At 42.8% G+C, this 25,067-nt stretch overlaps 1 protein-coding gene across 2 annotated transcripts in view; it reads left to right on the top strand.

Annotated features, from left to right (window-relative positions):
* Positions 1-11,342: 11,342 nt before the first annotated feature.
* Trit1 (tRNA isopentenyltransferase 1) overlaps positions 11,343-25,067 on the top strand; it is a 46,531-nt gene continuing 32,806 nt past the window's right edge. For both annotated transcript variants that reach the window (XM_010625894.2, XM_010625893.2), the window contains exon 1: positions 11,343-11,555. In XM_010625894.2, the coding sequence (XP_010624196.1) occupies positions 11,382-11,555 (174 nt within the window). In that variant the 5' untranslated portion in view covers positions 11,343-11,381. The remainder of the gene's footprint in view (positions 11,556-25,067) is intronic.

Raw genomic sequence — 25,067 nt, 5'->3', positions numbered from 1 at the left:
AGGGTAGCATAGTGATCCAGACGGCTGCATTACTCTAACCATGTTGCAAACCTGGTCATTCCACTCTGGGTTCCTGAAATGCCATTTCAGGCATGTCTAAACAATGTAGGCTCAGTACTCAATGGAAACGAAATTCTCTCGTGAAGAGTGCTGAATTTGTACTTTAGAAGGCTTGAAATCCCAGCTTGACTGCTTCTTCTGTGGCCTTTTAGCTTTGCTTTCTGACTCTTGGTTCCATTATCTGCAAAATGGGAACAAGTGCTCTTTCGCAGGATTTTTGCAGGTATTAAGTCTGCTAGTAGACTTTAAATTGCTTTCAAACCATGAAGCCTCATACTGTAGGATGGATCTTTTTTTTTTTTTTTTTTTTGAGACAGGGTCTCACTATGTAGTTAAGACTGCCCTATGCAGCCCAGGCTGGTCTCGAACTCACAGTGATCTTCCTGCTTTAGCCTCCCAAATGCTGGGATTACAGTCGTGCACCACCATGCCTGGCTAGGATGGAATTTTTGATGGGACTTCTCCCCGCTATTAATGAAAGGAAAATTAAGGTTCTCTTTTTTCTTTTTGGGTTTTTTTTTTTCTTAAACAAGGTCTCACTATGTAGTTGAGACTGACTTGGAACTCACTATGTAGCCCAGGCTGGTCTCGAACTCACAGCGATCCTCCTGCCTCAGCCTCCCCAGTGCTGGGATTACAGGTATGAACCACCATACCCAGCTCTTTTCTTTTTTCTTTTTTGGTACCGGGGATCAAACTTGGGACCTTGCACTTGTGAGGCAGGTGATAGAACCACTGAGCTAAGACCCTGGCCCAAGGTTCTCTTTTCTACCCATAGTTCTCCCATAAACTTACTTGAAATGCAAAATGGGAGAATTTCCTATAGGCTCTTCCTCATGAGGCACTCTAAGTGTTCTGCTCGCTTCTTCACAGTACTGCGCACCAATCACATGCCAGGGCTACAGATACAGAAAATGAGTAAACAGAACTACCCAAGGTCACACAACTAGTGGGTAAGTGGCAATTTGAAACCAACCCTGTTTCCAGAGATCGTAACTAATACATTATGACCAGATTGCTTGGTTAGCATGGGATGTGTAGAAGTATGTGTGTAATTTCATCACGTAAGCTGTTTGTTCAAACTGTCTCTCTTTGGGGCCATGGTGCCTGCCATCTATTGGGAGGAAATGGAGCCCATGTTGCCAGTCACACTGCCATTCACATGCTGGGTTGGAGAGTCTTACTCCACAGAGGCTCTGTCTGAGACTGGGAAGAGAAAACAGTTGCTGTTCAGAAAGCCCATAAATGTAGTGAGAGAAAGGCAGTTGGCCACTATTAATATGCTGGGACCTGGGTTGGTATTGTGGTATTGCCTGCCTGAACTCCTATGGAGCTGGCTGGTATAGGGGGTCACGAAGCTACTCTTAAACTTCCCACATTTACAAGGTGACTAGAAACGCAAACTGGTAAGTTAGTGATATATCTGCCATATGGTAATTGTGTCTAGAAAGCTGGTTCCCCATCACCAACCTTTTTCTCTGTTTCTCAAAATCACATAGTAGAATGGGGATCCCAAGCTCAGCCTCTTGTTAGGTAATCTTACCACTTGACATTCTTAGGTCACAAATCCAGAACGTACGTAGTAAGTATTTGATAAGAGACTCGGGTTATTGGAACACTTTTCTTAAACTCAATCCGTCTGCCTTCCTTCGTGTGTATGAGCAAGTGGGATACTGGAGATAGAACCCAGGGAATGCCTTGGGCCTCCTAGGCAAGTGATCTGTTGGAAGCTGCAAACCTTTTTTTTTTTTTTTGGTACCAGGGTTAGAGCTCAGGACCCTGCACTTGCAAGGCAGGCATGGTCCTCTGAGCTAAATCCCCAGCCCAACCTATCTGTTTTTTGTGTGTGTGCTAAGGGTTGAACCTAGGGTCTTTGCATTGAGCTACATCCCCAGTCCCTATTTCTTTATTTCTCTAATTTTGAGATAGAATCTCACTAAGTCACTAAGTTGCCCAGGGCAGGGCTTTAACCAGCAATCCCCTTGCCTTGGCCTCTCACAGTGCTAGGATTATAGGCATATGCCACTGTGACTGGCTCCTATCCTTCTTTGAGGCCATTTTTCAAGAGATTAAACCTGTAAGACCGTTCTCCCTTTTCTGGACCTCGAAAGAATTCATGGGCAATCAATAAATCTGTAGGGCCTCATCAGTGCAGCTGGTAATGCTAATTGTTTTACATATCCTAAGTCTACAATAACTTGGAGAGCAGGGTATCAGCTCCATTTCACAGACAAGCAAACTGAAACCCAGACATTGAACCACTTGTTCAAGCCCACAAAGCTGGTACCAGCTGCCAAGTACAACTCTGCCGAGAGAAACAGTAGGAAAAAAGCCATCTCCTAGGAGGAAGGGAGGGTGTTTCTGGAATGTGAAGTATTTTAAGCTCCTTCCTAGCTCATTTCTACAGACTCCTACCTCTATCTTTGTCTGAAAATAGCCAAGAGTTTATTCCTGGATTCAGAGGACAATTTCTACAAATTAGGTTTGCACTGAATGGTACACCTTGGGGTCTACACGCCCAGCTCAGCATGTGGACGGTAAGGAGTGGCAGAAAAAGCTATATTTGATGTAGGAGAAGGTCGGCCTCTGCTAAACAACAAAAGACTTGAGGTACATGCTTGACTCCTGCCCCTCCTGACAGTTGTTGGGAGGAAACAGAGACAGGCTGAACCATCTCAGATGTGCTGAAACGCTCCTGAGGTCAGGATGTTCACTTTAAGGGGAAAGGCATGAGGATGCCTGTATTGATCAGGAAGGTGATAGGACTGAGTGACAGGTGTCCCTTTCTAAGGATAAGGTAACTGGTTGGAGATACTTGATAACTGGCTGGCTGGAGAGCGGGGAGGGGAAGACATCTAAACGAATCCACTCAAGATCCCTCACTGCATGGTTGGGCACTTCTACTGGATACTCGGCGGCTTTTGTTAATGTCTGTTTATTTAGAGCTACTCCTGTGGACAGGATCAGCTGTATTAATGTTACCGTTCTTTTGGCAAGGAAATGGAAATATGTCCTTAAAGTCTCTAATCAGGTATGTCATTAAACGATTAGGCTCAGTGCCCAGGGTCCAGTAGGTGCCCAGTAAATATTGGGTTGCCTTCTAACATGAGGGAAATAGTATGGTTAAGTGACTGCTCATACCCAACAGATCTTAGTAGCTCCAAATCTTGGCTCGACATTTTTCTAGCTATGTGACTTTGGGCAAGTTATGAACTTCATCCAGCTCCAATTTCCTCATCTACATACAATTGGTATCAATGATAGCACCTGCTTCATTGAGTTGTTGTGAGCAATGTTAGTGCTCAGTAAGTGATTAGTATTATTTAAACCATATTAACAAGAGGCCTGGTGGCCCACACTTGTGTAATTCTAACACTCTGGGAGGCTGAGGCAGGAGGATTGCAAATTCAAGCTCAGGCCAGGCCTAGCAAGATCTTGTCTCAAAAAAGAAAAGGGGCGGGGGCTATGGTTGTAACCTCAGTGGAAAGGCCCTAGGTTCATTCCCTAGTACTAGAAACACACACCCTTTCCCAGGAATATCTTACACTGTGGTGCACACGCATACCTCAGAGGGTGAAAATCATCAGCAAAGGAATAGCTAAGGTTTGGGGAAACTGAAATTGGCGGAGGAGGAAGAGAGGAAAATACTTGTGCTTCTGACTAGTCCCAGGGGCCATGTCCCATGGTGGATAGAGGCTGTGTGGCTATAACTCAGTTGTACCTACAGACCCTCCATTGTTCCTCACTGGGTGCTGTGGTACCTTTAAAGTGAGATAGAGCCAGCTGACTCCATTCGACACGTTAAAGCAAATCTTGTCAAAGAAGTGATTCTCAAACTTCATTGTGTCCACCTATCAAAAGACTAAGGCAGTAGGTTAGGGCCCAATAATAGGGCAAGCATGGTGGTGGAATCCTGAGGCCCACACTCAAGAGAACATTGGTACAAGCACTTAGAGCAGTGCCTTCCATATAGTAAGAGTAATATATTTACAATGATATATGAAGTTATGGTTTCTTCTTTCTGGAGGTTTATGGATATGCAAATATCATCACAAAATAAGGTAAGAGCTACAGCTTTAAAAGGGGATGAGAGAAGCAGGCGTAGTGGCACATGCCTGTAATCCTACCACTCAGGAGGCTGAAGCAGGAGGATCACCGTGAATTGGAGGCCAGCCTGGGCTACATAGTGAGTTCAAGGCCAGCCTGAATTACATAGTGAGACTGTCTCAAAAAACAAAACAGGGGCTGGAGATTTAGCTCAGTGGCACTGTGCCTGCCTTGCAAGGTCCTGAATTGGATCTCCTGTACCACAAAAGAAAAAGTAGGGTAGAGAACTTTGGTGGAATCATGAAGGAAGTGCTGAGGGTAACGGCGCAGTACTGAAAAAAAAAGAAAAAAGAAAAAGTTATTGTTGAAGACTGACTTCCACAGGGACTAGAAGTACAGCTAATATTTGGCTAAGAGGAGCAAAGTGCTCTAGGTTAAGCCACTAGTTTTGGGGAAGAGCATCAGGGAAGGTCGTGTCAAATCTGGGGGTGAAGGAGCAATCTCTTCTGATTTGCTAGCTGGATGGATAGCCTGATTTTTACAAAATTAGGCTTGCTCTAGGTTTCTAAGGATATCTTTTCAAAAGCAAGCATTCGTTTGTAATTCTTTGGAATAGGGAAGTGAGAAGTGAGGCTGTCATAGGGTTCTTTTCTCACATGTAGGAGGTACTAGGTTCAGTCTTCAGCACCGCAATAAATAAATAGAAATAGGGAAGTCAGGGAGAAAAACTGATAGTGGTTCGGAGCACAGTGAGATTGAGGTGATGGTGTATTCCAAAATGAGGCACCCAACAGAAGCTTAGAAATATGAGTCTGGGCCAGGGATGTACCTCAGTGCTGCACCTACCTCATAAGCGCAAGATCCTGAGTTCAGTTCCCAGTACCACGAAAAATAAATAAATAGATAAATAAAAAGAAAGAGAGAAATGTTACTCTAAAGCTTTAGAATGGGGCTGGAGATTTAGTTCAGCAGTTCCTTGCCTGCCTGGCAAGAACAGGGTCCTGAGTTCGATCCCTGGTACTGGGGGAAAAAAGGGGGCATTTGAGTGGAAGTCATAAGAGCGAAATTCAAGATGTAAAGTAAAAGCTCAGAAAGTCAAGCCAACAGAAAGGGTCAGAGGAGGAGAGGACAAAGCTTGGAAGAGCCTAAGGTGAACCTCTCCAGTGGTTCTACCTCTCCTTGCCCTTCTGCCTCTCCACCTCCCTTAGAGGGCTGAGCAGTGAGCTCCCTCTGAGAACGTGAGAACTCACCTGTGTACTCTGGAGAAACCCTGTGAGCCAACTTCAGGTGGAACACAAACTCAGTCACAATGGGAGCCCTACCTTTTTATTCCCCTGGGCTATTTTGTTTTTTCCTTTTTTTGAGACAGGGTCTCACTTTGTAGTTGAGACTGACCTGGAACTCACTATGGAGCCCAGGCTGGTTGAACTCACATGTTCAGTCTTCAGCACCGCAATAAATAAATAGAAATAGGGAAGTCAGGGAGAAAAACTGATAGTGGTTCGGAGCACAGTGAGATTGAGGTGATGGTGTATTCCAAAATGAGGCACCCAACAGAAGCTTAGAAATATGAGTCTGGGCCAGGGATGTACCTCAGTGCTGCACCTACCTCATAAGCGCAAGATCCTGAGTTCAGTTCCCAGTACCACGAAAAATAAATAAATAGATAAATAAAAAGAAAGAGAGAAATGTTACTCTAAAGCTTTAGAATGGGGCTGGAGATTTAGTTCAGCAGTTCCTTGCCTGCCTGGCAAGAACAGGGTCCTGAGTTCGATCCCTGGTACTGGGGGAAAAAAGGGGGCATTTGAGTGGAAGTCATAAGAGCGAAATTCAAGATGTAAAGTAAAAGCTCAGAAAGTCAAGCCAACAGAAAGGGTCAGAGGAGGAGAGGACAAAGCTTGGAAGAGCCTAAGGTGAACCTCTCCAGTGGTTCTACCTCTCCTTGCCCTTCTGCCTCTCCACCTCCCTTAGAGGGCTGAGCAGTGAGCTCCCTCTGAGAACGTGAGAACTCACCTGTGTACTCTGGAGAAACCCTGTGAGCCAACTTCAGGTGGAACACAAACTCAGTCACAATGGGAGCCCTACCTTTTTATTCCCCTGGGCTATTTTGTTTTTTCCTTTTTTTGAGACAGGGTCTCACTTTGTAGTTGAGACTGACCTGGAACTCACTATGGAGCCCAGGCTGGTCTTGAACTCACAGCGATCCTCCTGCCTCAGCCTCCCGAGTGTTGGGATTACAGGTGTGTGCCACCATGCCCGGCTTCCCCTGGCCTATTTTGACCAATTATGATGTCCAAACTTTGAATTGGCCAATTACCAATGGAAACACTATTGGACATAGCAGTTCATCAGGGATTACTCACAGGCACTGAATTAAGGACGATATTGTACACCACCACCATGGCCAATATTCACATCTTCCACATCTTGTGAATGCAAACTTATTTAGCAGGGTATTTGCCAGTGTATTCAAGTTAAAATAAGGACATTCCGATTTAGGGCAAGCCCTAATTCCATGACTAGAATCTCAAGAACAAGGCATTCAGACACAGCCACACGCTAGAAAGAAAATGGCCTTATGAAGAGAGGTAGAGCTTGGGGTTACAGAGCCACAAACCAAGGAACATCAAGAATTGCTGGCAACTACCAAAAGCAGGAAGAGGCAAGCAAGAATTCCTCTCCAGAGGGGAAATGAGAGCATGGCCCTTGCTTTCAGACATCTGGCCTCCAGAACTGCAAGTTTCTGTTGTTTTAAGTCACCTAGCTGATGGTAGTTTGTTATCGAAGCCCTAGGTGTCACATATAGGCGCCAAGTTCATCATGAAATACTCTCTACAGGAAATATGTTTTTATTGAGGCTACTAATTTAACATGTGGCTTGGGCTGCAAGGGCATCATGGGTTCTACCAACAAAGCTAGTGTTTTCGACCCGACTTTCTTTTCTCACCTAGGAGATATATGTGTCACATTTCCAGTGGTGTGTTCTTTCTATCCTGAAGCCACAGCAGCCTCTAGAATTCCTTCTTAATTAAATACGTGAGCTTTCTGGGTGATCTGATTTGAATGGTGTTCTACTGGAATGGCTTCACTTTTGTCTTCTTCCTTTCTTTTTCTTTTTTTGTACTGGGGATCGAACTCGGGACCCTGCGCTTGCAAGACAGGTGGTGGCACTGCTGAGCTAAATCCCCAGCCCCCGTCTCTTTAAAAAATAATTAAATTTTATTATTTTGTTTTTTTGGTAGCAGGGATCAAACTCAGGCCCTTGTGCTTGCGAGGCAGGCAGCCGAACCACTGAGCTAAATCCCTGGCCTCAAATTCTATTTTGAGACAGGGTCACTCTAAGTTGCCCAGCATGGCCTCAAGCTTGCAATCCTCTCACCTCAGCCTCCTGAATAGCTGAGATTACAAGTGTGTACTATTGCACTTGCCCTAAAAATAAAATATTTAAAGTATACAGAGAACAGGAAATAATAGAATGAACACCCCCAGGCTCATCACCCAGAATTTCTTCCTACCTTCCTGTGCTCTTTTTTTCTCTGTTCTGACATATTCCACTCCATATATTTCTTGCTCTCTGTTTCCTAAAGAAGATTGGGTACAACCAGTATGGTGATACACACATATAATCTCAGCACTCTGGGAGGCTGAGGCAGGAAAATCTCAAGTTTAAGCCCACTTGGGTAACAGTGACTTACAGAGATCCTGTCTCAAATTTTAAAAAGGCTAGGGATGGGCTGGGGACTTGAATCAGTGGCACTGGCTGAGCCTGCCTCACAAGTGTAAGATCCTAAGATTGATCCTCGTTACTGGGAAAAAAAAAATGTTTGGGATGTAGCTTAGCTTGAAGGCTCTGCATTCAATCGTTGGTACTGGAGAGAAAAAAAGGGATGTAGGGGACAGGCATGGTGGTGCACACTTATAATGCCAGCACTCTAGGAGATTGAGGAAGGGGATTGTTAAGTTTGAGCCAGCCAGGGCAGTTAAGCAATTTAGTGAGACACTGCCTCCAAAGAGAAAGAAAGAGAGAGAGAGAGAGAGGGAGAGAAAGGAAGAAAGGAAGGACTGAGGGTGTAGCTCAGTACAGAGGCCCTGGGTTCAATCACCACTACAGGGGTGAGGGGTGGGGAGGAGGTGAGTATAGAGAGACCTAGCCTGACTATATACCTATCCCTAGGGTACAACACACACCGAGGGGGCGAAATTTAGGCGGAATTTAAGAGAGTAGGCAAGGAATTATTACCCCAAAATAATTTATTTCTAGTACCTCATTTCTGCAATTTACTTATTTGTTTTTGTTTTTGAGAGAGGGACTTGCTATGTAGTTCAGGCTGGCTTCAAACTCCTTCTGCCTCAGCCTCCTGTGTGCTAGGATTATAGGCATGTGCCATCAAACCCAGATATCTCCACGTTTGAGATATGCTCTTCCAGACCGAATCTATTTTGGTATTTTTGCCTTTAAAATTAGAAATTCAGGCCTGGCATGGTGGTGCACACCTGTAATCCCACCACTTAGAAGGCTGAAGCAGGAGGATCTCTGTGAGTTCAAGGCCAGCCTGCACCACAAAGTGAGACCCTGTCTCAAAAAACAAAAACAAAAACAAATTGGAAATTCTGGGATAAAAATTTAATTCAATGGTAGAGTGCTTGTTGACTGCCTGTGAGGCCTTGGGTTTGATCTTCACATGGCAAAAACACAAAAACAAAAACCTCCAAACTAGGATTTCTTAAAAAACAAACAAAAAAAGGTATATATTTATCTTTCCTGTTGAGCCTACTTTCAAAATAGATTGAGCTACTTCCCATATGGCCTGACAGAAGAGAGAGAAGTATCAAGACTAATACCTGGGCATAAGTACAAATAGCTTTTTTGATACCCCCTTTGCCTCCTTTTGTCTACTTACTACTGCCCTGCAAAACTCCCATTACAGGATTTTTGTTGTTGCTGTTGTTTTAAAAATACTTATTAATTCCTGGTCATAGATTTCAATTTCCTAATTTTCCCTTAAATTTAATATCTGTGATTAGAATTTCAAGTTACAAACCATTTTTAGGAGCTATTTTTATAGTAATTTAGGGTCTAGCAGATCATTCCAGATACAAGCAGAATTAGGAATAAAATAGACTAAGATATTTTTTAAAATTTCGGTAGGATTGGTAGAAATGCAGCGAATGGAAATGATACTATGTTTTTCTCACTTCTCCTCATTTGTTTTGAACCACAGGCTCCATTTTGATTTAGGCATCTTTCCTGCTCAGCATTTCAGTGATAATTCTCCCCGTGGTCTACAGGATCCCTGTTCTCCTTGTTTCTATAGCAACAGTCCTGTGTTGCTTGGCTAGAAGCAATTTTCTGCTGCTGTGGTGAAGCCCTTTTTTTTCATTCCTTTCTCTGCAGTTGCCTTGGTAACTAGCTTCTTCCTTTTCTGGTCTCTTGGTGTAAAATTCTACCCCCTTCTTCTTTTTTTCACTCTCTGGTAACAGTCACCTGGTCATGACTTGGACAGAGCTATCCCATGTGTGAGTGAGGATACTGTGTCGTCAGATTGTCATCATGAAATCAGCCTCCCTCTTCCTTTACTTCCATTATGTCTCTGGCCTGCCATCTTTCTGGTGGTTGTCATGGTAACCATACCCTCTGAAAGTCTCCAGGCAAAAGCTCTACAGTTAACAACCATCATGTGAAAGTGTCTGCCAATATGTGGCCACACATCTCCATTTTAAATCCAGCCCCAGGCAGGTACCACAAATTGGAGAGAACAGGGCTTTTGATCAAAGCAGGCTGGTTTGAGAAAGGGATGAAATGGGGACCCACAACCAGGGATGGTGCTCTCGAAAGAGTATGTGTGGCTACAAGATTCATGCTGTGTCTTTAAGAGTGACTATTATGCCAAAGGAGATTCAAATGATTCAGAAATATATTCGCAGTCATTCTCGGCAGGCCTGTCACGGACTCTGAACTTCTAGGGGTCACTCCTTTGGCACGAGGGCTCCCAGTAGGACCCGAGAGCTAAGTGGAGCCAGTCTTGGGGAAAAAGCAATTAGAATCCCTCTTTCTTTTTTGCAGTGCTAGGCATAGAATACAGGGCCTTGTGTATGCCAGGCAAATGCTACACCAGCGAATTACATCTCAGCTTCAATTGGCTAACAAGGGGTTAATAGCACAGACATTTAGGCATTTTTACACATTACTGAAAAATTCTGTGCCCTTAGGCTGCTGCTATTACCTCTTTGGAGAGGCAGATGGGTCGTTAAGAGTATAATAATAGAAAGTGTTCAACAAATGGTGGCTGTTATGTGCCAGGGTATTGTAGCAGGCACCTTTCAGACATTTCATTTTCTCCTTGTGGCTATCCTAAGAGGGATTCCGCAATAAGAACACTGAAGATAAAAGGTGATTTGGGGGCTGGAGGTGCAGCCCAGTGGTAGAGCGTTTGCTTGGTATCCCAAAAGTCCTGGGTTCAGTCCCCACTATCCCCAGTCTAATAAAAAAGTTAGTGAATGAAGGTCACACAGCTAATAAATCAGAGTTGAGAGTTCAAGAGTTCTGATCCTCACATCCTTATTTTTCCCCTCCCACTTTAATCTGAGAGCTGTTACTACGTTATTTTTTCTGCTTTCCCTTTCATTTCCTCTTCTAATTTGGTGGTTATTTATTTGCTCGTTTTTCTGTTTTCGCCCTATCTCTTGCATCTTTTAGTTAATGGGCTGAAAAGTTTTGTCTTGCCCTCTGATTCCCTCTGAAGTTGCACTGTGGAATGAAAATACTAGAGCAGCCGCCCTTGCCTGAGAATTAGGCAGGTCTGATTCCCGGAAATGCCACACCCCTGAGGCCACAGTTCCTTAACTAAACAGGCAGGTCTTCTCTCCATTGAAAGACATTGGGTGTCTCTATTCGGTGGTACCAGCTACAGTGTTTGGCACTGGAGATTTGGCAATGACTTAGGCAGAGTTTGTCCCTTGTTTTCATAAAATTTACAGCCCGGAGTAGAAGCCAGACATTAAGAGGGCAATATAAAATTTGATATTGCAATGAGTGCTGTGAAGAAAAAGAACAATAGGGATGGGGCTGCTACCTCTCGTGTAAGAGAGCAGATAACAGGTTCCGACACCAGGTAGATGACGGCAGCCACGACGGGAGCTGGCTAAACTTGGAACCTTTGTCCCGTATCTCGCTCCTCCCTCTGCACCCTCCCTTCAGACAGCTAGATCTGCGCCGGCGCACCGACTGTTGCCATGGGGACAGCTGCCCCCGCGCATGCGCGAATATCTCCAAGATGGCGGCTGCGGCGGCTGCGCGAGCGATTCCTAGGAGGCCTGGGCTTCGGGGCTTGAAACGGACACTGCCTCTTGTAGTGATTCTCGGGGCCACCGGCACTGGCAAGTCTACCCTGGCGTTGCAGCTAGGCCAGCGGCTGGGTGGCGAGATTGTCAGCGCCGACTCCATGCAGGTAAGGTAGTGTGGTCGGCCCCAGGCCTAGGAACCCTGGAGGCCACATGCAGTCTTCTGGAGGGAGGAGTGGATGCCCTGTCGCGTGATGGTAGTGTGTGAACCCCAGGGCTTGGGGTGGGGCAGGCGTTAGATTAGGAGATCTGTTAAATGTCAGACGTCCACTATATGCTAGGCGCAGTGCCTAGTGTTTTCCTTTGACCATCTCACTAACTTTTCACCATATCACTGCTTGGCAGACACTGTTATCCCATTTGCGGGGTCCTAGAGGTGTGAAATGATTTTCTCCATGTCACATAGCGAAGTGGAGGTGAGGAGATGGTGTTTGAATCTACATGGTTGATAAATAGGTATCCAATAAATGTCTTTTTTTGTTGTTTTATTTTAAGACAGGGTCTTGCTACGTAATTCATGCTGGTCTTGAACTCACTGTATAGTCCAGGGTGGCCTCAAAATTGGGACGATCCTTCTGCTTCAGCCTCTTGATGCTGGGATTGCAGGCAAATGCCACCGTGCCTGGCTCCAGTGAATACCTTTAAAAATGGAAATCACTGCAGACTTTTGCTATAAATTCTAACTTTAACCCAGTGAGATCAGGATAAATTGGATGACACACTAATATGTGTCTGCTGGGGCAGTGGAATAGAGCAGTTAGGAGACCTGAATTGTAGTCTAGAATCTGCCGTTGGCCACGTGGCTTCAGATTAACAGTGTCCTTTATTTGGACCATATTTTGTCTGTAAAGTGGAGAAAATGCCACCTTCCTCATTAATAAATGAGATCATAAGTGTTACAGCCATGCAGGACGGCCTACCCTGAAGAAGGTTAAGCGTGTGGTAAATGCTTGCTAAAGCTGAGGTATTTAACCTTCCTAGCTGTTGTGGCTTGTGTCTAGCAGTCCCTCTAAGGTCTCATGCAGCCCTTTTTTGAAGGTATTTAAATCGAGAATGTGTGATTCTAGGGTTAAGGGAGAGTGATTACTAAACCACTACATGTGAGTGATTGGTTTGGCACCGCCCTAATCCCCCGGTAGTCTGAATGAGATAAAAGGAACAGAAAGACACTGGTAAGGTCCCGTATTACCTTTGCTGTCTTGTGCGCGCCATGTTGTTTCTCCTCTACGTGCCTGTTTACCATCCCTGCCTTGGAGCCAGCCCATTATGGACTGAAACCTTTACAAACTGTGAGCTAAATAAACCCCCCTTTAAGTTCTGGTGCCAGGTATTTGTCTCAGCAACGAGGGAGAAGTAACCAACACGCTAGCTGATCTGAGTTGAGGGGATTTTGTCTTTTTCTTTGAGCTGAGAGGCACAGAAGGGGTGTTGTATTCGTTGTTTGTGATTGATTGAGAATGAGTGACATTTTGGGTGAATCTGATTTAAGAATTAAGCTATTTGTTGAAAAGAATTTACATTTCGGAGTGTCAGTAAATGAAATGTTGGAAATGAAATATTTATGACTGAACCTAGTATCTGATGGGTACTCAACTGGGAAGGGCAGTTCTCCTCCAACCCAGCCACCACCCTCCTAGCATGGTTTCTACCCTCAATAGATCATTTGTGATGAAAAGACCATCTGCACACATTGAAATGGTAGGATAACTCAAACATTTGTTTGCAGCCTACTTTGTGTCAGCTTTGGGACATTGTTTAGCTCAAATCCCGACACTGTCTTTTCCAAAAATATGTACATTCAGCATAACCTCTTCCTGCCTTTGTTTCTTCTGTAATATAGGAAGAATTATATCAACTGAACATTATTGTGATGTTTTAAATACAATATTGACATGTAATAAGGGTTAAAAATATGGTAGCTGATATTATCCACAAATCCTATTGCATAGACAAGAGGTCTCTGTATTTAAGGAGTTTTGGTTTGGCTAAATATGAAACAGAGCCAGTAAGTGTTTGGACAGAGATACAATACTTACGATGCTTTACAAGATGGACAAGATTGGGAAAAGAAAGATTATATGCAAGTGCTAGATTATATGATAAACATTACAGAATTCCTGAGAAGGAAGAAATCAGTAAAGGCTGACATAGTTACTGAAAACTCTTAAAAAAGGACTAGGAAAAATAGGTCAAGCTTGACTAGATAAGAAAGAAGAAAAGGCACCTCAAAGAAAGGAGCATGAAGATTTAGGTGAAGTGGTGGTGTTGTACATATAGGACAATGAAAGGAGACTTCAGGAGAAAGATAAGTAACATGATGAAGGCAGTGTGTAAACAGCATTCATGGTGAGCAGTATACCTGATGAGTTGGACTTGGGAGGGAGCGCACAGCACATTCAAGTATGGTGTACTGGATCTTTGGCCTGATACCTGGGAGTCTTGATAATGTGGGCTTTGGTAAGATTTTTTTTTTTTTGGTACTGGGGATCGAACTTGGGTCCTTGTGCTTGCGGGGCAGGCACTGGAACCACTGAGCCAAATCCCCAGCCCTTTTTTTTTTTTTTGAGACAGGGTCTCACTATGTAGTTGAGACTGACCTGGAGCTCACTATGTAGTCCAGGCTGGTCTCAAACTCATAGTGATCCTCCTGCCTCAGCCTCCCGAGTGCTGGGATGAAAGGCGTGCACCACCACGCCTGGCCTCTGTAAAATGGAATTATATTAATAACATCTAAGGATCATTCCAATCCTTGTCTAATTTCCATAATTCTGGCTTGGTACAGTGTTAGTGGGGATGAAGAGAAAGAGGAAGATGTATGATTTTGAAGGTGATGGCGTGTTACTACCTCACTAATATGAGTTGGTCACAGATTGGAGAAAGAAGAGAATACTGTGCACAGTGTGATTCAGGATTTAGGTGTGGGTGAGAGTTGTGAACCTGGAAGTCAGGAAATTTTGTGGGAATGGTGGCGTGGCAGCAAAACATGCAGGGAGAGGTCTAGTTAGTGAATGTTTGGAGAATGCTACAGACATTAACCCACTGCGGGATTTATGCACTTGCTCCCTTTGCTCTGTGGAATCGTTGCTCTATTTTTATAACCATGTGACATGCTACCTCTCTTTGTTCATGTCATCTCTCAGTTGTCACCCCTGAGATACCACATAGTCCCTGCAAGAAAATGTTCTCAATAAATCATCTTAAGTTTGCATCTTACTTACTTAATTATTGCAGCACCAGAAATAGAACCCAGGGCTTTCACACTGATGTATATCCCTAACCCTTTTATTTTTGTTGGGTTTTTTTTTTTTTCTCCTTTTTTTCTTGGTACCCTGAATCAAACTCAGGACATTGTGCTTGCAAGGCAGGAATGGCATCACTGAGCTAAATCCTCAGCTGTTGGGTTTTTGTTTGTTTGAGAAAGTCTCACTATATAGTTCAGGCTGGCCTTGAACTTAATATGTAACCCAGCGTGGCCTTGAACTCTTGGTGATCCTTCTGCCTCAGCTTCCCAAGTGCTAAGATCACAGGCACATACATGCCAATGTGTCCAGCTTCAGAAATGTTTCTTTCTTTCATTAATTAATTAGTTAACTTTCTGGTGTGTACTAAGGATTGAACTCAGGGCTGTATCTCCGGCATTTTTTTTTTTTTTTTTTAAATGAGACAAGGTCTTGCTAAGTTGTCCAGGAGGTCTTGAGCTTGTGGTCTTCCTGCCTCAGTCTCCCAAGGGATTTATAGACACGTGCCAGTAGTCCTGGCTATCAGAAATATTTCTTTACTCATATCTGTGTACCATAAGGATAAAGTGCTAGATGTCTTACTCAGCATAGAAGAGACCATGTCAGTGGCACACCTTATACCTCAAATAGTGTGAATGATAAGTTAGAGCCTTCATATTTGGTGAAATATCTTCATTAAAATGGTACATCTTAATACATTCACATTCTTCCTGTGGTTTTAAGTAACTGCAATATGACAATTAAATTTCTTTCATCCTTGGGATGCCATTGGATCAATAAATACCTGAAAAATACTGAAGATTATTGGACTTCCTGAACTGATTATACACTGTGTTTAATTTTGATTACACCTTGGATATTCATAACATTTCTCCTTGATCCCTATTGGAAAACTTTGAACTTTGATTTTGCTTTTTAAAAAGTCCAAATAATGAAGTAAAATATCCATGTCCCATTCACTTGAGTATGCATAATTCTTCATTTTTGTCCTAGCCCACTGTCCCTTTCTGTTAGGGTAGTGCTGCTCTGCTTGATTTTTAGCTAATTTAAGGAGATGTACCCTTTTTTTTTTTTCTTTTTATTTGCGGTACCACGGTTTGCCTTGCTTGCAGGCACGGCACCACTGAGCTAAATCCCTGGCCCGAGATGTACCTTTTCAGTTATGTGAGGCAGTCAAGCATGGTGATGTGTTCCTATAATCGCTGAACTCAGGAGGCCAAGGCAGGATTGTGAGTTGGAGGCCATCATCGGTTACATGAGACATTGTCTCAAAAAACCAAAAACAAGCAGCAAACAAAACAAAAAAACCCCAAATTTGGTAAATATTTGAGCAAAATGGCTGTTTTTTTTTCTTTTTTTTTCCTGTGGTACTAAAGATTAAATCCAAGGCCTTAGGAAAGCTAGGTGAGTGTTCTAATACTGAGTTTATACCCCTAGCCTGAAGAAGTGAGTTTTAATATTGGCTCACCAGCTCTTTGAATGAACATTTTCAATTTCAAATAAATCCACAAGCAAAATAGGAATAGTGATTCAAATTTCTATAGCACTGTTTATAAAATGCTTATGCATGCTGACAGCTGAACCAAGGGCATTTACACTGAGCTATATCCCCAGTCTTGCCAAGTTGCTAAATTGTCTAGGCTAGGCTCCCCCCAGAGTGCTGCTTTTAGAGGCATGTGATCATGTGACACCATACCTGGCTTTTAAAAATGAATATTTGCCTTTTAAAATTAGTTTTTTTTTTCTTTCTTTTTGTACTGGGGATCGAACTCAGGCCCTTGCACTTGTGAGGCAGGCGCCAGTAGTTAATTATTTTTTGAGATGGAGTCTTATTGTGTTGCCCAGGTTAGTTTTAAGCTTGTGGACCCAAACAGTCCTGTGCTTCAGCCTCTCAAGTACCTACTACTGTGCCTGGAACTATAGGATTGCCAGCCCTGCTCCCCGACAGTATTTTTGTGTTTTAATAAGTCTTTTTGATATACTGCCCAGAATTTTATGTTCAGAAGTATGCAAATTACTAGAAGGTAATTATAAAATAGCCTTAAATCTTAAGTTTTCTTGTATCTTATACTTCTTTTGTCACCCTTTTGTCCTCCTTTAGCTGTGGGGTTGTCCCAGGGCAACCTCTTACATGGCATTTCCTTTTCAAAATAAGTCCTGTAGTTAAGTATTTAGGTAGTTCTGTGCCGTACAAGGACTAGGGTGGTTAAGGGTGGGAATATAGAGTGATAATTTTATCTTCGAGCCTGCGATATACAGTGACTTACTTCTCTAGTTACTTAGTATCTGAATGTCCTGCCTGGCCCCTGGTTTCCCTTTAGTCTTATGAGTGATTTGTGAAGTTGGGGTGTCCAAGCTGCTTTCTGAGCGATTACTTGCTTAGGGACTCTTGTTAGGTTCTAGCATATATTGCTGCATAGCAGATGAGACTAAAGTAAGAAATCTTTTGCTTAATTTTCTGATTTTTTTTCCACCCTCTACCCCTACTTTATAAACAAATTATAGGACATTAATATTTGCATTCAGAAGTGAGAGCATGAATTCAAGACAAGCCTAGTAATACAATCCCTGTTTTCCAGGATGGAAAAACTAAGGTACAGAAAGATTAAAGAGCTGACGAGAGATCACACTGCAAGACACTTACACACCCGGGAACTGGATCTGGGTCTTCTACATTGTAGAGACTGATCCATTGCAGGAAGATGATACTGAAGGTCTTCTTTTCAGTCAGAGCCATCTTCTTGGCATGTAAATTCAAGGTACAATGTGTCGCCTTCATTGACTGGCTGAAACTTTGTACTGAGAAGCTTGAAGGCACTTGCCAAACATGTCAAGTGACTGTCTGGAAATACAGGCTACTAACTATATGCTAAGACAAAGTAAACAAAGTGCTCTGTTTGGGTTTATAGAGAGGAAGTATCTCTGATGCCTGAATGCTTTAACGACTGTAGAGAAGGAGCAGTGAGACATCGAAGCACAGTTCCCTTTGCGTTTGCCCAGACCTACAAGAGGAGAAGCAAATGATTTTTGGCAGTGTAACTAGTAAGCAGGGTATGTGTCATCTCAGATGTGGAACTCTGTGTTCTTTTTCTCTGCTTTGGGACATGATTTAGGAGCCCTGTTTTGTACTAAAGGACTGTCTGTCTAATGCTGCTCCGGGGAGATCTGGGGTGCATGGGGGAGGGATATGAAAGGAGAGAGGATGGTGGATCACAGTGGCTTAATAAGAAATAAAACACCAAAGACCTATTAGGCAGGAGAGACTGGGCTCTTGAGAGACTGCCACAACTGCAGAGGCAGTCTGTAATGCACCCTATAATCCCAGTACTCAGGAGACTGAGGCAGGAGGAGGTCCAGGCCAGCTTGGGCTACATAGTGAGTTGAAGGCCAACCTGCACTACAGAGTAAGACCCTGTCTCAAAAAAAACAAAAAAACAAAAAAACAAAAAACACACACATGTATATATTCCCAGGCATGGTTTCAGCATGCCCGTAATCCCAGCACTTGGGAGGCAGAGACAGGAGAATCAAGTTTGAGGCCAGCCTAGACTACATAGTGAGACCCTGTCTCAGTCAGGCAGTCAGTCAGTCAGTCAAAGGACCGAACCTGACAAGAGGCTAAGAAGGAAATCTCAATATTTTTGACTTGTCTAATAAATATGAGCTTTTAGGTGCCTTGATCACTTCCACTGTAGGTAAATTTTAGTTTTATTTTGGCTGTAGGATTAAACTGGGTAGTTTGTACATATATGGTCACTTTTTTGCAGCTACAGGGAGAACGCTGGAGTCAAACTTTACATGTTAATAAGGAAGGAGAAGTGAGTACTGGCCACCTGGGAAGCCACAGGAGAACACAGATGAGGCCTGCAGATTCGGATTCGTGAGATGAGCTGCTGCCCTGATACCTCACGGCCTGAGGCCAGTGTTGAAGCAGCTCTGTTTTCCAGCTTGTCCTCCTAGTAACACCCTACATCATTATGATGCATTTATCAAAACTGGGAAATTAGCATGGGTATGATACTTCTTTTTCTTTTGAGACAGGGTCTTGCTATGTATGTAGCTTAGGCTGGCCTCCAACAAGTGTCCTTTTTCTGTTTCAGGATCCAATTTAGGGTATTGTCTTATATTTAGTCATCATATGTCCTTATTCTCTTCCAGTCTGGGATTTTTTTAGTCTTTCATATCCTTGAAATATTCCTAAGCCTTTATATTTTTTATTTTGTGTCAGAATCTGTTCTGTCTAAGCTACCATGGCTGGCTTGTCTGTGTTGTGTGTGTAAGTGTTTGTGTGTGGTTTTTTGAGACCAGGCTTCATTTGTATAGTTCAGGCTGACTTTGGACTTTCTGTGCAAACTAGGCTGGCCTCAAACTCAGCAATCCTCCTGCCTCAGCCTCCCAACTGCTGGGACTACAAGCATGCACCACCGTGCCTGGCTGTCATTATTATTATTATTATTTTCTTTAGGCAGGATCTTGCTATGCAAGCCAGGTTGTCCTCAGACTTTGAGTGATCTTCCTTCCTCAGCCTTCCTTGTCTCAGCCTTTCAAGTGCTGGGATTATAGGTATGTACCACCATGCCCAGCCCTTTATACCTTTTTTTTTTTTTTTTTTTTTTTTGGTACCAGGGATCAAACTTGGGTCCTTGTGCTTACAGGGCAGTCAGTGGAACCACTGAGCTAAATAAATGCTTTTGAAGGATACTGGTCAAGCTCTTTTTAAAAATTTCTATCAGTTGGGGTTTAGTTTCTCCAGATTTGACTGGCATAATGGATTCTGGGAAAATCACAGAAGTGAACTTCCTTTCTTATTGCATCCTACCAGGGATGATATCTACAAAACTTATTACTGGTGGGCTGGGGATTTAGCTCAGTGGTTCTCCTGCCTGCCTCGCAAGCACAAGGTCCTGAGTTTGATCCCTGGTACCAAAAAAACCATTACTGGTAATTGGCATTAATCTTGGTGATTTGGTTAAGGTTGTGTCTGTCTGCCAGTGTTACCTCCTCACAAAGTCATAGTTTTTCCCATTCCACATCATTTTCCCTTTCTGTTTTCCTTTTCCATCACATGACAGTGTGCCAAATCTGTCCGAAACAGAATGGGAGAATTAATCCTCATGTTTTGGAAGAACGAATAGCAAAAAATTCGTGGATTTGTTAAAAACAGCATAGTAATTAATATGTATTTTAGGGAGATACTTAGAGGTTATGTAGATATCCCGTTTCTCCTTAAGTTTCACAAAACACTGATTTTAGCATTCATCAGTGAACTTTCTCTGCTGCAGTTGCTGTGGCAATTTCTCTCATACCTTTTATGTAATGAATTGAAATTCTGTATGCATATTATTTATGAAATAAAAAAGAACACTTCTCAAACTCCAAATTTTATGTGTATTTTTAGGCCTTAAGAGTTGGTGGTTTTATTTATGATTTTGCAGTTTAAAGATTTATATAGAGAAAGGATCCTATTTACAGAGGACTTTTTAACGTCACACTTCTTAAATGTAAACATTTTTAATGTACACTTAATGTTTAAGATTTTTTTTGTTTTTTTGAGACAGGATCTCACTATGTAGTTGAGACTGACCTGGAACTCACTATGTAGCCCAGGCTGATCTCGAACTCCCAGCAATCCTCCTGCCTCAGCCTCCCAAGTGCTGGGATTACAGGCAATGTGCGCCACCACACCTGGCTTTAATGTTTAAGAAATTAAAGTGATAAAATTGTATCAATAACAAATAAAACTATTTTGATGGCAAAAAGATATTCTGTAAAGAACACTAGTCCCCTGTCCCCCTCCCCCCCGTGCCATTTAATTAATCAAATAATTTTTGCAGTGGTGGGGATCAAACCCAGGGCCTCATGTGTACTAGAGGATGGAGATATCTCCATTTGTTGTTCTTTTGAGACACAGCCTGCTGTGTAATTCAGCTGGCCTCAAACTCACAGTGATCCTTCTGCCTCAGCCTCCTGAGTTTAGGATTACAGACATGCACCACCATGCTTGGGAATTTTATATTATAATTTTTTCTTGTTGAGGTAAAATTCTCCACATTTGTCTCTAAAAATGAACAGTTCAGGGCTGGGGATATAGCTCAGTGGTGCTGTTGCCTGCCTTGACAGCATAAGGATCTGAGTTCAATCCCCGGTACTGTAAAAAACAAAAAGAACAGTTCAGACAAAAAGAACAGTTCAAGGGCCTATCAATGGGATGTAACCACCTTTTATCTCTGCTTACGAAAATGCTTCCCTCCCCCCAAAAAGAACATCTCATACCCATGAAACATTATTCCCCACATCTCCTTCCCCTCAGTACCTGGAAACCAGTAGTCTGCTTTCGTTATAGATTTACCTATTCTGAGCATGTCATATAGTTAGGGTTATACAATGCTAATCATTATGTCTGGATTCTTATACTTATGTTAGGTTAACATGTATCCATTCTTTCCTTTTTTAATTTAATTTAATTTTTTTTGGTACTGGAGTTCTAGGGTCCTTGTGCTTGCAAGGCAGGCGGTGGAACCACTGAGCTAAATCCCCGGCCCATCTCTTGATGGATGTTAGCATTTTTTTTAGACAGGGTCTTACTAGGTAGTTCAAGTTGGCCTTCAAATCAGTATTAGCCCAGGGTGGCTTCAGACTCGTGGGAATCCTCCAACCCCCAAGTCCTGGGATTATAGATGTGGATTTGGATGTCAGCATCTTTTGGGCTGTTGTATATATTGGTGCTATGAACATATGTGTGCCTGAATTTATTTGAATGCCTTTTTGTTTGTTTCCCTTTTTTTGAGACAGGGTCCTATTGTATAACTCAGGCTGACTTTGAATTTGTAATCCTCCTGCTTCAGCCTCCTGAGTGCTGGAATTACAGGTGTGTGCCAGCATACCTGGCTAAATTGTATATTCTTTTTTTGGGGGGTACCAGTGATCAAACTCAGGCCCTTACACTTGCGAGGCAGGCCGTGAAACCACTGAGCCAAATCCCTGGCCCTAAATGTATATTCTTATATACTTTTTTTAAATAGAGCACTGGTTAGTTTGAACACTGTTTAATTATTATTATTATTTTTTTGGTACTGGGAATTGAACTCCTGCCCTTGTTCTTGCAAGGCATGCGGCAGAACCACTGAGCCAAATCCCCAGCGACACTCTTTTAGAAAGAATTCGTTTCTGAGGTTTATAATCATTTGGACTGTTGGAATTTACAGACCGGCACAGACTGTCACTGACATGCACTGAGGGCTCCCTCGCCTTCACTGCCCGTTGCTCTTCCTTTGGAACCCCCTATACACACGTGGGTTTCTCACTCCTAGTTGTAGGGTATTGCGGATCCCTGAGGCCCTGTATTGTCCAAGCATACTTGCTTAACTGCCCCGTTAGTTGCCTCCTCTTTTACACTCCCCCACCCTTTCGTATTCTGGTTTTCATCTTACTCACTAGCACATCTAGTACATTACTTCTTTTTTTTGGTACCGGGGATCGAACTTGGGTCCTTGTGCTTGTGGGGCAGGCGGCGAAACCACTGAGCTAAATCCCCGGCCCCGGTACATTACCTCTAACAGTGGTTCTCAACCTTTACTGCACATTAGTATCACTTAGAGAATCTTAAAACATACTCACAGGCGGTAGCAGCCAGTACGTATGTGTGATTAATACTGAGTGATTTAACTAACTCCTCAGATGCCATCATCCTCTCCTAATTTACAGTCTGAAGTCTTCATGGAGGCTGATAGACATTTTTCTTTGGTACTGGGGATCGAACTTGGGCCCTTTTGCTTATGAGGCAGGCGCCGGAACCACTGAGCTAAATCCCCAGCCCTAGACATTTTTATTTATTGGCAAAACTGGGTTTTACTCTCAGCTTTTCTACTTACTCCTTGTCTGTGTGACATTGGACAAGTCATCGATCCTCTTTGGATATGTTAGGATGGAGAAACTCATTGGATTCAATCAAGGATTGACAAACTTTTCTGTTAAGAGCAAGTAAATATTTTAGACTATGGGCCGTACATATTCTTGATTTCTAAAGCTCCTTTTGTTCTGCTGTAATATTTGTGGTTCTTTTCTTTCAGATCCTAGCCAGGAGCCTTACCTCAGAGAGCAAGGAAAATCTTGTTTAACCACCACTAATTAAATAAAATGTCAAGTAATTAATGTAGTACTTATCATCTGCCTGGCACTACTCTAAACATTTTACATATATTAACTCTAATCCTTGGACTCACGTAATGAGGAGTGTAGGTGTTCTTATTATCCTCATTTTACAGATTGAGGTAAAGAAAAATTAGATTTTTTTTTTGGTACTGGGGATCAAACTCAGGTCCTTGTGTCTGCAAGGCCCAAAATGAGATATTTAAATCCCTGGCCTAAAATTAGATATTTAACCTAGCTGGATTATACAGCTAGAATTTGAACCTGGAAGTTTTGACTCGGTTGTGCTTGCCGTACAGACTCTCTTCATTCATTCATTCATTTATTTATTTGGTACCGGGGATCAAACTCGGGTCCCTACGCTTGCAAGGCAGGCAGTGAAACCACTGAGCTAAATAAATCCCTGGTCCTCTGTTCATTTATTGACCTAGTTCCATACCTATTAAATGAATTGGTCACTAAATGAGGAATTGTATATAGTATATATTTTACAATATTCAGAATAAAGAAATGGTCAAAGGAGACTCCAGCTTGGTGACTTTGCTTTTATTTGCATAACTCTCACATGCAATACTAGTAGTGTAATATGTAACAACATAAAACTGCAGTATTATACTGTACAGTATAATCAGCCAAAATCACAGTACTGTATAAACAAGGTGTACTGTACATAAAATATGTTGAGGTTCTATAAACAAGAGGTGCAAAGCTATACAAGAAAAAAAAAGACAGGTTGTTATGTCTGAATAGTCTTTAGGTAGGTCATTAAATGAGGAATGTCTGTTCTGCCTTTCCCTAAATAAGGCACTTACAAATAACAAAGTGCCTCAGCCTGCACTCTGTCACATGTACCTTAAGGTGACTACCCCTGGATCCATAAAAAATTAGCTGGACTTTTTTCCCCCCAGTACTGGGAATCAACTCAGGACCTTGCAGTTGCTGGGCAGGTGTGGCACCACTGATCTTCATCCCTGGCCCTGAACTTTTCTTTTTAATGGTAGTGGAGATTGAACCTAGTTTCTTGAGCATGTTAGGCAAGCATTCTACCTCTGAGCTACAGTTTAAGATTTTTTATTTTGAGACGAGGTCTCACTACATTGTCCAGGCTGGCCTTGAACTTGTGTTCTCCTGCTGTATCTTCCCAAGTAGCTGGGATTACAGACATGGGCCACCACACCTTGCAGAAATGGGCCAGTCTTCAGGCAGGGCCAGGGATTTAGCTCAGTGGTTCCACTGCCTGCCTTGCAAGTGCAAGGTCCTGAGTTCAATCCCTGGTACCATAACTAACTAACTAACTAACTAACTAAATAAATAAATAAATAAAGCCATCAAATGGCAGCTTTATTCTGAATTTAATTTTCTCAAACCAAGCTCTTTGTTTCTGTGTCAGTGTTACAGTCACACGGCATTGTCTGTGCATGTGTTTCTAGCTTTCTCTCATGCTTACTCTTGAGAATCTTGGCAGCTCTTTTCAGTGTCTGGGATTTAGTTTCTCCTTGCTTAAGAATCCATTACTTCAAGCAGAAAACCTCAAGGCAGCATCAAAGGAGGATAAAAATTCTACTGGGAAGAGGCAGCAGAGCAGCATGGGCTTTGGTAGAGCAGTCTTTAGTGTCTACACTGAATTCTAGATTCCTCCTCTCACCATACAGACTGAACAGACAGGTCAGTTACAGGTTCCTCTTCTTTCTAAATATCTTTTTATTTGTTTGTTTTGTTTGTTGCTGTTGTTTTTGGTAAAAGGGCTTGAACTCAGGACCTTGCACTTGTGAGGCAGGTGCGATGCCACTGAGCTAAATTGCTAGCGCTATATATATGTGACTTACAAGGCAGGCTTACAGTGGCTGCCTGCAGAGTCAGGGTGGAAGAGTGTGAAAGAGCCATGTACGCACGTGGAGCCAGAAGATCCAGCAGAGGCTCACTGCAGGTCCTGTGTGAGTCTGCACCAGTTAGTGGAAGGGTCTGCGCTGGCAGACGATGTCCAAAGGTCTTGGTGAAGACTGGAGCTCCTCTGAAGCATCTGAAGCTACACTTCTTTCCCTTTTTATTCCATCCAGGATACAGCCCTATTGGCTGATGTCATCCACACCCAGGGTAGATTTTCCCTCTGCAGTAAGTCCATCACCCAGTCATATCCCAACAGTTAAACCAATGTTCTTGGCACTTCTTATTAAAGTTGATAGAACTATTACACCAAGTAAAATTACAAGGTTTACTTTTTTTTTTAATTTT

This window comes from Fukomys damarensis, unplaced genomic scaffold (assembly GCF_012274545.1).
Source record: "Fukomys damarensis isolate Sample0158 unplaced genomic scaffold, DMR_v1.0_HiC HiC_scaffold_23, whole genome shotgun sequence".
Taxonomy (NCBI): Eukaryota; Metazoa; Chordata; class Mammalia; order Rodentia; family Bathyergidae; genus Fukomys; species Fukomys damarensis.
The sequence above is the reverse complement of the archived record's forward strand: the minus strand, read 5'-3'. Positions and strand labels throughout refer to the sequence as shown.